This window comes from Erinaceus europaeus, chromosome 17 (genome assembly GCF_950295315.1).
Source record: "Erinaceus europaeus chromosome 17, mEriEur2.1, whole genome shotgun sequence".
NCBI lineage: Eukaryota > Metazoa > Chordata > Mammalia > Eulipotyphla > Erinaceidae > Erinaceus > Erinaceus europaeus.
In genome coordinates this window covers 16,101,217-16,114,288 of record NC_080178.1, presented here as the reverse complement: position 1 = coordinate 16,114,288, position 13,072 = coordinate 16,101,217, and the positions used below count along the sequence as shown (strand labels likewise).

Sequence of the window (13,072 nt, the reverse complement as noted above, 5' to 3'; positions counted from 1 at the left end):
AAGATCTCATTTCTCTGTACCAGACTTATCCCCGGACAGCTAAAGAGAGTGCTCTATGGGCTATTACATAACTCTTGCTGGAGGAAACTGTCCGAGGCCTGGTTTCCATCCTGCATTGTTGTAAGTAAATTGGTGCCAAGCTTGGTCCTTGACAGCCTTATGAGTATGAGTGCTTAACTAAAGATGGCTCTGATGTGTAATGCAGACACACAGTAGACATTTCACTCCATGGAGATAGAACATCTGTCTTTATCTTCCTAAAACAAAAACTCCATGAAAAAATGCTTATGTACTGTGTGTACACAGTTAAGGACTGGCATACTTTAACGATGACTTAGTCACTACAGGCCACCTCATCAGCTGGGGCCCTATTTGGGGAGTCCTGAGATTCCCAAACAGACATGATGGGCCTAGACCTCAAATAAATCCCTCTCTCCATTGTTACTGGTCATTTCTATCAGGAACAACACAATAGACCCTTTTGTGGGCCCCCATAGGACCTTGCCCTCAATGTGAATCAACAATGGTAGAGAATGTTCCATCCTCCAAAGGGAGGCTGGACAATATACTCTACGCTACACCTGAGGAAGATGGGTCCTCATATTGGGGCAGCTTGGAACGTTCCCACTTAGGACCACAGGATGTGAGCTCAGATCTACAGGGATGCAGAGGTGACATAGGATCCTAAGCTGAATACGGGCCCCAGATCACATCAAATCGATGGGGTTTACAGTCAACAATATTTATACCCCTTTCCCATATTTGGGAGCTACTCTCTTCCCTGATCCAGCTTTCTGGTCCTTCTGCCAGCCATGGCATCACCTCCTCAGACAATAATTAGGATCCACCTGCATATCAGATTTCAGGCTCAGGTGATTTTTTATTTTTTAAAATTTTTTTTGGACACTCAAGAGTATTTACAAAGGATTTGTGCAATAAATGACTGAAGGCAGCCTACCCCATGTTAGTATTAAATCTTCTGACCTCACACTAGCATTTCCCAGCCCTAGAAGTAATATAGTAATATGGAAATTGCTTATAGTCAATGGTCACAAAATCCCTTTCTCTTCTCTCTTTGTCTGAAAAGCTGGGATCGAAGATTGTAATTTCCACCCAAGCTTTCTACCAGTGGGCTCAATTCCCCTCAAGGTCTAGACCAGAGAAATCCTGACAGACATTCAGTCAGTTCAGTCCTACTGCTGGAAGGATATTCTTAGGAGAATATAGCAAAGCCCATAGGAAGTGTCCTCAGGGCCTGAGGAGACAGCATAATGGTTCTGCAAAAGACTCTTATGCCTGAGGTTCTGAGATCCCAGGTTCAATCCCTGGCCACCACTGTTAGCCAGAGCTGAGCAGTGCTCTGGTCTTTCTGTTTATTTCTATCTCTCTTACTAAAAACACAAAACAAATTAAAATATTTTTTTAAAGTGTCCTATGTAGACTCTTAATGTAAATCTTTATAAACAAGGCTTTGTGTTTAAGATGAGTATTCAGTGCCGCCACTTTCCAGAGTAGAGCTGAATGACTTCTACTCACTAATTTGGCTACTAATTTCTTCTTGACTCTCTATGGCAAATAAGAAAGAGATAAAAGGTTCTTTCTGGGGGTCAAGCAGTAGCATAGTGGGTTAAACACACATGGTGCAAAATGCAAGGACCGGCATAAGGATCCCGGTTCCAGGCTGCGGCTCCCTACCTGCAGGGGGGTCGCTAAACAAGCGGTGAAGCAGGTCTGCAGATGTCTGTCTTTCTCTCCCCTTCTCTGTCTTTCCTTCCTCTCTCCATTTCTCTCTGTCCTACCCAACAACAATGACATCAGTAACAATAACAATAACAACAACAATAATAGCCACAACAACAAGGGCGACAAAAGGGAAAAAAATAGCCTTCAGGAGCAGTGGATTCGTGGTGTAGGCACCGAGCCCCAGCAATAACCCTGGAGGCAAAAAAAAAAAAAAAAGGTTCTTTCCCCATTGGTCATTTGTAGGCAGATTGGCGCTAAATTCTTTCAGTGAATTAACATAGCATGTTTTAAAGAACACATGCCATCTTAATTGCTTTCAATTCTAGAAATCTCTCTCTTTCTTACACCTGCCTGGCTTTGGCCACCACTAAGACACCTTGATGGCAAAATAGATTCCTTCATGGTACAGAAACCAGCAGCAAGAATGCTTAGCCCAGTGGGATTTGAATACAGCTGAGCTGCAAATGCATTAAAATCTGCTTAGAAAGAGTCCACTAGAGGACTCCCATCCCAGCTAGCCTGTCAGAAGGCTTGTCATTGGTTTACTCACCTGTGGAAGAAAGTTTGGACGCGGAGTGAGTCTGGGAGGGGGGATAAATTGTGGTACTTTGATGGGCTGAGGAGGTGTTGCCTGAACCTGCTTAAAAAAATGGGGTAGATAAATAAGCTGGAGAGGAGAAAAGCTGCTCAATATCATATCAAAGCGAGGCGTCCATAAAGTATCTTCAGCACTACTATTGTCTGCATCAGAAAGTATTTTCTGTAAGCTCTCATCCAAATTAACATTGCCTTTAGAACCTTTTTTGACTCTCCTACCTGCAAGCTTTACCCCATAAAGAGACAAACCACATCTTTGTTTCCTCACACACCTAATGTAGGACATGGCAGGCTCAGCAATTTTAAGATAATTTTCTTTGACAAACAAGCACTCCTGCACTTAGTATTTTAAAAGTCAAGACAAGATCCAATGTAAAATCAGACTTGCTGCCTGGCCAAATGGGCTTTTTCCCAATATAAGAGCTTCGTCTAATAGTGAATGGCTTTATTCCTACAGAGAATTCTCTAACTCTCAGCATCTGGCTGAGTTATCTGGTTGCTCCTTTAAAGATTCCTCTGTAAGTGGCGAGGCTTCACTTTATTGCTCTCTAGTTTCACTCATCACTGGTCATCATTCAAAAGCCAATCAGCCCAGCTGCTGTTTTAAGAAGGGCCTTTTAGACCACAATTTGGATATATTTCCCAAGCTTGTGCAAAGATCAGTTTCTAAAGGGTTACTGCAGGAATCTCACAAATGATTTTTATTCAAGTATTTCTTCTTTTAAGGGATTCTCCCCACTCCACCCCACCCCACCCCCCGATATAGTGGGTCAGTCACTCTGACTTTCTTGAGTATTTTATAGTATCCCAACTAATTCTAATACATCCTGGGTATAATTAAAAAAGAGAGTGAGTTAAAGTATGGCTGAAAGTTTTCCTAAAATCAGAAGCACAGCACCAGAAAGTTAAAATCTTCATCATGGGAATGACTGTGGATAGAATGAGAGGTGGGGAGACACAGAAAATAGTATATAAATATATATGTAAAATATATATAATATAAAAAATATATATATATATAAATATATAGTATATATGCCTCTGTTAAAGGATCCCCCCCCACCATAAAGTCAAGTCATACTTTGGTCTCAGATAGTTCACCGACTGGGTTTTGGTCCAAGGTGTCAGGACACCTCTACAGCTATATGCACAGATATGAGAAATGGCACATTCCAGTGTCAGCTCCCAAGGGGAATTTGGTATGACTGGAGAGTGAGGGGAAGACTACAAATCCAGCAGGAACACAAAATGGATATACTCTACAAATGCATATCCTGAACCCTCTCATGTGCGCGCACACATGAGTAGCGGCTGCTGGCTTACCAGAGTGACTGTGTTTTTTGCCACAATTTGGACAGCCTCTGCCCCAGGCCCAGTGACCTTACTAGACGTCTGGAGGTTGACTGGTGTGTTCTGCACATCAGTGCTGAGCACAGCCTTCTGACTGTTGATGGCGGTCACCATAGCAATGGTAGGTCTCTGGCCCACAACAGAGGCAGGCATGGTCGCAGTTGCTGCTTTCAAGACGAGAGGTAGTGTCTTTGTGGTAATCATAGAAGCTGTTGTTACAGTCTTCTAGGAGACACAGAGAACAGACATTAGGACACTGAAGTGTAATTCCACTAAACATTATGCTGCTATCCCCCAGAAGAAAATAAAGCAACGATTCTCATCAAAGTTTGTTAGTCCAACACTATTTTTAGTGCACAAGGAGCACACTCCCTACTACTAGGAAAGACAATCTCTAGCTTGCCAGAGTTTTCAAGGTTAGCTTTAAGTTCACAGTAATAGCTGCAGGCTACTGTGGACAGAGGGTTTTCAACACTGAATGGGATAGGTTTACAGATATAAAATAGTTGTGTACCTGTTTTTTCTGACTTGTCTAATTCTATGATTGTTTTCAATGAACTCAATCTTTGTAGGAGTTGCAAATCAATGACATCTACTCTATGTCCCTATCCAGAATTGCTATAACCTCATCAATATGAGCAAGACATTGCCCATTTCTGGTTATCTGCTTCTTGAGATACAGGACCTGGGATAAAAGGACACACAGTGTCTTTTCATTCTTTTCAGTGTCACCCTGGAGAGGAGGAGGGGAAACTCGTATGAGGATTAGCACAACTGTTGCCCTAGAGTCAGTAAATCCCAAACTCCCAATAATGAAGCCTATTAGCCACTAGCATAGTAAATACCAGCTCTGGATACCAAAGGGGTATGAGTCACTACCTATCATCTTTTCTCTAGAGGAAGGCTGCACAACTGATCAAAGAGCCTGAGCAAATTGATAAGGTGGAAACAGAACACCTGCGTTTCAAAAAAGCTTTGCAGATAGATCACAGGATGGACTGAGGTAAGCAAACTTAACTACTGCCCCAAGTACTGCTGCAGACCTCTAGTGATAGAAGCAGTGAGAAAAGAAAAGAAAAAAAGAAAACTGAGAAATGTTATATGTGTACCAACAAATGTATTTATTGTAAACCATTAATCCCCTAATAAAAAATTTGAAAACAAAACAAAAACATATGGGACAGAGAAGGGGAGAGAAGTACTACTCTGGTATATGTGATACTGTGATTCAAGCAGGAACCTCAGGCATGCAAGTCTGATACTCGTTGGGCTATGTCTCTGGCCCATGATCAAATTTCTTTTTTTAAAAAAGATAGATAGATAGGCCAGACAGTGATACACTTGGTTAAGTGCACACACTAGAGTTTGCAAGGACACAGGTTCAAGCCCCTGGTCCCTACCTGCAGAAGGAAAGCTTCACAAGTAGTGAAGCAAGGCTGCAGGTGTTTCTCTGTCTTTCTCCCTCTCTATCTTCTCTTCCCCTATCAATCTTCTCTGTCTCTACCCAATAATAAATGAATAACTACAAAAACTATATATATGACAGAGAGGAGGGGTAGAAGGAGGGTGGGAGGGAAGGAGGGAGGGAGGGATGGAGGGAGGGAGAGAGAGAGAGAGAGAGAGAGAGACTACAACACTGAAATTTCCTTCAATGCAGTGAGAGCCAGGCTTGAAACTGGGTGATGAACAGGGCAACACAGTATACTCTTCAAGTGAACTGTTTTTACCAGTTCTCCATGATCTAATTTTTAAACATCTTCATTTTCATTTTTTTGCAAATATTTAAAGACCTGGCTTAATTTATCCATCATAGCTTAATCAGTAATCCTCATTAATTCTAAATAATTTAAAGTCACTTTTCTAAGTCAAGAATATAGGAGAGCCAGGGAATTAGCTTGCTGGGTAGGACACACAGCCCAGGTTCAAGTCCTGGGACCACTTGGAAAATGCTGTGGCATCAGAGAAAGTTCCAGTACTGTGGTGTCTCTTTCTCCCTCTTTGTAGTTCTTTCTGACTCTCTATGTGAATGAAAAAGCAACCTTAAGTAGTAAAGCCATGTATGTGTGAGACCCTGGTTCCATAAAATAAATAAAATAACACAGGAGAGGCTTACACTTCTTGTTCTGGCCACCTCAACTGTGAAATGGGAGGAGGAAGGGGAGGATTTGGGTACTTATTTATGGGAGGGGTAGCTAAGCAGGTTCCCTGTCCCTTCAGTGATCAAGGTTAAATGAAAGCTAAATGCTATTTATCTTAGTAAGTTTAATAGCACAGAAGAAAGGACAGACTTCAGATTACCAGTTATTTTAATAATCGTATTTAACCCAGTGTGAAATATTACATTAATAAGCCTTGTCTTTCAATTTAGAACATTTAAATACAAAGAACTTGTGAAGTGGTGAGCCAGTCATGCCAGATGGCACTCGATCCTGGGACTGGGAGAGAGATAGAAGAAAGCTCTCAGCTGCAGAACTCACTCACTCACATGGATTTTAAAATCAGTTGTGCGTGTTATTACAGCTCTAAAGGAGGTCAAAGTACTTTTTGGTTTAAAAACATCCTTGGTTTGGACAAATCATTACCAATAGTCAATTTTATTTTATTTTTTAATTTTTTAATCTTTATTTATTTTGAATAGAGACAGAGAGAAATTGTGAGGGGAAGGGGAAATAGTGCGGGAGAGAGAGAGAGAGAGAGAGAGAGAGAGAGAGAAGAGAGAGACCTGCAGACCTGCTTCACCACTCATGAAACTTTCCTCCTGCAGGTGGGGACCAGGGGCTTGAACCCAGATCCTTGTGCACTGTAATGTGTGCGCTTAACCAGGTGCACCACCGCCAGGCCCCCCAATAGTCAATTTTAAATAGCCTCATAGTGATACCTAAAAATAGGAATAAACCCTCAAACTCACCTGAATTACATACTTACCATTAATTCCAATACTTAAAAAACATGGAAACCTAACACTTTTATTTTTTTTAAATATTTATTTATTCCCTTTTGTTGCCCTTGTTGTTTTATTATTGTTGTAGGTATTATTGTTGTTATTGATGTTGTCATTGTTAGATAGGACACAGAGAAAGGGAGAAAGGAGGGGAAGCCAGAGAGGGGGAGAGAAAGATAGACACACCTGCAGACCTGCTTCACTGCTTGTGAAGCGACTCCCTTGTAGGTGGGGAGCCGGGGGCTCGAACCGGGATCCTTGAGCCGGTCCTTGTGCTTTGCTCCATGTGAGCTTAACCTGCTGCGCTACTGCCCAACTCCCAACACTTTTATTTTATAAATACTTAGCTGTGCTTAATTTTACTACATGTATTCTAGTATCCTCTTTGTGATTATAGGCACAAAACCTAATACTATATACATTAACAAAAACTTTTTGAGGAATATACTTTGATTGATACTGGCACCAAGTTATTATTATTATTATTATGGGATGTAGTTTTTGACAATTTTCTTTTAATGTGGCTGAGAGTCTCTCAGTCTCACTCTCTCTCTTTCTTTTTATCGTCGCCAGGGTTATCTATCACTGGGGCTTGATGAATCGATCCTGCAGATGAATCAATCCGCTGCTCCCAGCAGATATTTTTCCTTTTTCTTTTCCCCCTTTCTATTTTACTGGATAGTGCAGACAGAAATTGAGAGGGAAGGGGAAGACAGAGAGGGAGAGAGAAAGATAGACACCTGCAGACCTGTTACATAGTTTGTGAAGCACAGATGGGAAGCAGGGGCTCAAACCCAGGTCCTTGCATATAGTACCATGTGCATTCAACTGGGTGCACCACCTCCTTGCCCTCCTGGCATCAAGTTTTAAGGTAAATACCACTTGTATTGTTACTCCTAGTGCTTATTCTAATGTAAGCATTAGGGAGCATAAGCCAAACTAATGCAATGCTAGAATTTAGATGAAAAAGAGAATCTAGAATTGAAAAATTCAAATGCAAACCTCCCCCCCCGCCCAAAAACCCAAAACCAAAACAAAAAAACAAACAAACAAAAAACTATACCAAAAGGAAGACGGTACAAAGAAGAAAGGTATCAAACAATAAAGAAAATTATTTTTGAGTGATTAGTACTTGGTTAGGCATTGTTCTTCAAAAAAAAAAAAACTGAGCTGGGATCAGGAAAGGTGGAGGTTCTGTTCAGCTGCTGGGCTTGGTCTCCACAACACATCAACTAGCCGAGTGATGCTCTGGGGTTGGTCTCTGTCTCTCTGTTATAAAACATTTCTTAAAAGGCAGTTGACGCAATTTTATCAAGGAGTTTTCTTTAATTCTGACAAAACCCAAACTTCATGAACTAGAAGTTAATACAGATAGCATAGCAAGCTCCATAAAGTAACATGAAGTTGGAAAAGAAGTCCTAGGAGCAAAATTCCTTTAATCTTCTGTTGTTACCAGAGAGAAAGCTCCACAGCTCTGGGACTTTTCAAATAGAAATACAGAGACAGAGAGAGGGGGGTGACTCTACTGAGTATTCAGGTTTCTTCCAGTGCAGTGGGAGCTGGGTTTGAACCTCAGCAGTGCACGTGGCAAAGTACGTGAGTCCAGCTGAGCTATTTTATAAGTTCTTATTTAATTATTATTTTTTTAACTGCCACCAGGGTTATTTCTGGGGCTCAATGCCAGCACTATGAATCCACTGCTCCAGGTGCCAATTTTTTGGTTCCCCCCTTTTTTTCTTTCTCTCTTTCCTTCCATTGTTTATTGGATAGGACAGAAAGAAATTGAGAGGGAGAGAGGGGAAGAAAGAGATAAAGATAGACACCCGCTGACCTGCTGTACCTCTCATGAAGTGTGTGTGTCCTCCTCCCCCAGCACACTGCAGGTGGGGAATGGGAGTTCAAACTCAGGTCCTTGTGTGTGATAATATGTGTGCTTAACCAGATGCACCACTGCCCAGGCACCATTCTTACTTAATTTTTCACTAAGTTATTATTATTTATCTACAAAGTATAAGGTTTTGATTTAAAAGAGAAAGAATCTAGTGTGAAAATCAAGTCAGAAGGACTACTACTATACTTAATTAATCTCACATTCACTTTAGATTATTGTCTTAGTTTTATTTTGAATAGGCTGCTGTTGTATAAACAATGAAAAGAGAACTCCTACATGGATAAGGGTTGGTTTTCTATTTGGTTTTATTACTTGCATACTTCTTGTGTTTACTTTGTTGACTCCATACTTTTAAAGAAATATTTATTTATTTATCCCCTTTTGTTGCCCTTATTGTTTTATTGTAGTTACTGTTATTATTGATGTCGTCATTGTTGGATAGGACACAGAGAAATGGAGAGAAGAAGGGAAGCCAGAGAGGAGGAGAGAAAGATAGACACCTGCAGCCCTGCTTCACCGCCTGTGAAGCGACTCCCCTGCAGGTGGGGAGCCAGGGGCTCGAACCGGGATCCTTACGCCGGTCCTTGTGCTTTGCGCCACGTGCGCTTAACCCACTGCGCTACAGCCCGACTCCCTACTTTTGTTCTACTCTTCTTCACACATGTGATGCTTTTTCCTCTGCTTCATCACTGACCTCACTCAGCTGTCAAGGTCCGGGTCCAATGCCATCTGTCCTCTGCTATTTTCACATCTTTGTATGAGTATATTTTTCTCTCTTTCTTCATCATCATCACCAGTTTTCATCTCCCTCTCTAAATTATTTAAATTCTTGAAGAGAGAAAAGTGTCTCACTTGTGACAACTCCCTCATAGTAGAAACTCAATTACAGTAATTATCACGTTAGATCAGACTGTAGACTGGAACCACTACTATCACTTTTTTTTTAAATTTATTTTATTTATTTTTTTATTATCTTTATTGATTGGATAGAGATAGTCAGAAATTGAGAGGAAAGGGAGTGATAGAGAGGGAGAGAGACAGAGACACACCTGCAGCCCTGCTTCACCACTTGTGAAGCTTTCCCCTTGCAGGTGGGGACTGGGGGCTTGAACCCAGGTCCTTGTGCATTGTAACATGTGCACTCAACCAGGTGCGCCATCACCCGGCCCCCTACTATCACTTTTAAAACCAGAAATCCAGCACATAGAATATCAGTAAGTACTGAGTTGATCGTTTACTATCTGATAAGAAGAAAAACCAAGAGAATCTTTTGATCTTAGCAATATAATTTAGCAAATAACACAAAAAGCTGCGCTAAATCAACTTATGGCAACAAGAGATGCTACACGGTACTGTTTTGTGGATGGGCACAGGCCACTCCACTTCCCTGCTGTAAAGCATGACAGCACTCAGATGAGCAGGGAGAGGACTAGCTCCAGTGAGAATTGCATAAGTATTTTTCTCTGATGTGTGATCTGGACAAAAACTTTCCGTGGGTTAATAAAGAAACTCTTAACAAGAAAACAATGAGTTCTCCTACATTCCTTCTATGTGAAACATTCTCTGATCAAGCTGTTCTTTAGAATGAGAATAATCTAACTCTGCTTAAAAGTAATCTGATAAGTGAACAATCATTCTGAAGGAAAAAAACAATTTGGTTAAAGGATTTTGGAAGTCAGTCTGAATGACTAATTTCCAAATAGACCTTAGGGAAGTCAGGTTTAGAACTATGTAGGTTGCTCTAGCTATCTTTTTTTTTTTTATAACAGGGATCTTTCCTTTTTCCTTCTATGGCATTTTATACAATGTTACTATTCCCATTTTTGGTACTGTCTGGCATCATTTGAAGAAGAGTGATTTTTTTTTTCATTTTTATTTTTTAGTGAGAACATCTTGGTTCAAATCTTGGCTCTGCCACATATTACTTATATTATCTAAAGTAATTACTTAATCTTATTATGCCTTTTTTCAGTTCTCTAAAAAATAGAGATAGGGGCTGGGTGGTGACACACCTGGCTGAATGCATCGCTTACAATGTGCAAGGACCCAGGTTCAAGCCCCAGTTCCCAGTGCAGGGGGGAAGCTTCACTATTCATGAACCTGCACTACAGGTGGGTGTCTCTCTCCCTCTTCATTTCTCCATCCCTTCTCAATTTCTCTGACTTATCAAATACATTAATTAATTAAAAACAGAGAAAGAAAAGGAGCAGTGGTATCATGCAGGAGTAAAGCCCTAGTGCAAGAAATAAAGTACAAATAAACACCTAAAGAAATATTTTAATTCTGTAGCTATATCACTGCTTAGGGCTGTTGCTTTGCGATGCATACAGCTCAGATTCACTCTCTGGAAGCACAAGAGAACCACTCTTTTTGTTTTACTATCTGAATGAAAATGTGGCCAGAGCAGTAAAATCATGCACACACTAGGCCCTGCACACACACACACACACACACACACACACACACACACACCAAAACAACAACAAAAAACCCAAATAAAAATACTTTAATTATGTTCTAATTCAGAAGTGACTCTTGTTATTGACTACCTTTGCCCTTCTTTGGACAGGTAGGAAATAGTTATTTTTATTTTATTTTCAGCTTATCTATTAGTGAAAGAAAGAGAGATGGAGTCAAAGACAGAAACAGACAGAGGGTCACTCTGATAAATCCAAAGCTGGGGGTCAAAGTCAGGATCCCATGCTTTGAAACCCAGTGCTGTAGTCACTGTACCTCCTAGGCTATGGTACAAAATAATTTAACTTTTGTTTCTTAGTATTCTTTTAAGATTCTCACGCTGGTCCTTTTGCTTCGTCCCACTGTGTGCTTAACCCACTGCGCTACTGCCTGACTCTCATGCTTCTTAGTATTCTTATTTCTTGCTGCCAGTGAATTTAGAGTGATTTGTATCCCAATCAGAGTAAAGAGCAGTAATGAAAATAACCTTTGTTTAGTATTCACTGAGTTTGTAGAGTCTGAAACAGGACCCAGCTCTACACGGCCAACGACTCAGTCTACAGCGTGAAGCCCACAGCGACCCATCTGCTTGCACTTTACCTGTGACGCGGTCAGGTTGGGAGAGGGTGCCGCTGACTGGGCGTGGTGGTGGTGGTACTGCTGTTGTTGCTGAAGCTGCTGCAGTGGCTGCTGCTGTGCTGTTTGTAGTTTGTTTTCAGATTGTGGCAATGGCTGTATTTGGAACTTGTCTGGTTGTTCTTGCTTGACTATCAGGTTCTTCCGTAGCTGTTCAACTACTCTTTTCTACACAAATGAAGACAAAAACAAAGAAATCTATCAGAATATTGCTTGATTGTCTGTATAGAAATGTGGAGTACTCTGATCTGTTTTCTGTCACTAGCTTAATCCAAAACTTATTACACATAAACTTTACAGATTCAATACAGTAGGAGAGAGATGGCATTAAGAAATGTTTGTTTTTAATTTTTTTTTTTTTGCCTCCAGGGTTATTGCTGGGGCTTGGTGTTCGCACTACAAATCCGTTGCTCCTGGAGGCCATTTTTTCCCCATTTTGTTGCCCTTGTTGTTGTCGTTATTGCTATTGTTGCCATTGATGTTGTTGGATAGGGCAGAGAGAAATCGAGAGAGGAGGGGAGACAAACAGGGGGGGAGAAAGATAGACACCTGCAGACCTGCTTCACCTCTTGTGAACTGACCTCCCCCCCTGCCGTTGGGGAGCTGGGGGCTCGAACTGAGATCCTTATGCTGATCTTTGCTATCTGTACCACATGCGCTTAACCTGCTGTGCTACTTACCAACTCCCTGTTTTTAATTTTTATAACATTTTATTTATCATTGGATAGAGACTGAGAGAAGTTGAGAAGGAAGGGGAAACAGAGAAGGAGACAGAGAGACACCTGCAGCCCTGTTTTACCACTTATGAAACTTTCTCTCTGCAGGTGGGGACTAAGGACTTGAACCTGGGTCCTTGTGCACTGTAATGTGTGCGCTTAACCAGGTGTGCCATCACCTGGCCCCCAAGAAATGTTTTATATGTATATAAAGGGAAATTGAGGAATATAGAGGAGAAGGAAAGCTAACAGAAATCACAGAGCAGAGCTCTGCTTTTTTGCTACTAAGAGCTTGGTCCAAGGGCTGGAAGTGCAGCTACTAACTATGGAAACACATTGCTTTAATTCTAGGTTGGTTTTGCCACTAACCAGCTATATGGCTTTGGCTACCTTACTTAACCTACTATCCTTAATTTCCTGTCCTATAAAATGAACTCATTAACAAAATCCTCAGGGTTCCTAAAAGCATTAAAAGAGATGCCAGAGGTAAAGTACTCAGAAAGAACTGTGGCTGGTACATTGTTGGTCATTTTTCTCTTGTATGTGGTAACACAGAAACTGCTGTAAAACTTTTTGCTGTGGTCTGGGAGATGGCGCAGTGGATAAGGCATTGGACTGTCAAGCATGAGGTCCTGAGTTCTATCCCTGGCAGCACATGCACCAGAGTGATGTCTGGTTCTTTCTCTTCTCTTCCTATCTTTCTCATTAATAAATACATAAAATCTAAAAAAAAAAAAAGCC

At 41.1% G+C, this 13,072-nt stretch overlaps 1 protein-coding gene across 24 annotated transcripts in view; it reads right to left on the bottom strand.

Annotated features, from left to right (window-relative positions):
* Nucleotides 1–13,072, bottom strand: part of PHF21A (PHD finger protein 21A) — a 232,021-nt gene that overhangs the window by 41,767 nt on the left and 177,182 nt on the right. For 18 of the 24 annotated variants that reach the window (XM_060176522.1, XM_060176518.1, XM_060176526.1 and 15 more), the window contains 3 exons: nt 11,580–11,783; nt 3,664–3,915; nt 2,294–2,383 (listed from right to left, as the gene is read on the bottom strand). In XM_060176522.1, the coding sequence (XP_060032505.1) occupies nt 2,294–2,383; nt 3,664–3,915; nt 11,580–11,783 (546 nt within the window). The remainder of the gene's footprint in view (nt 1–2,293; nt 2,384–3,663; nt 3,916–11,579; nt 11,784–13,072) is intronic. The other 6 variants (XM_060176537.1, XM_060176530.1, XM_060176533.1 and 3 more) reach the window with 2 other exon arrangements.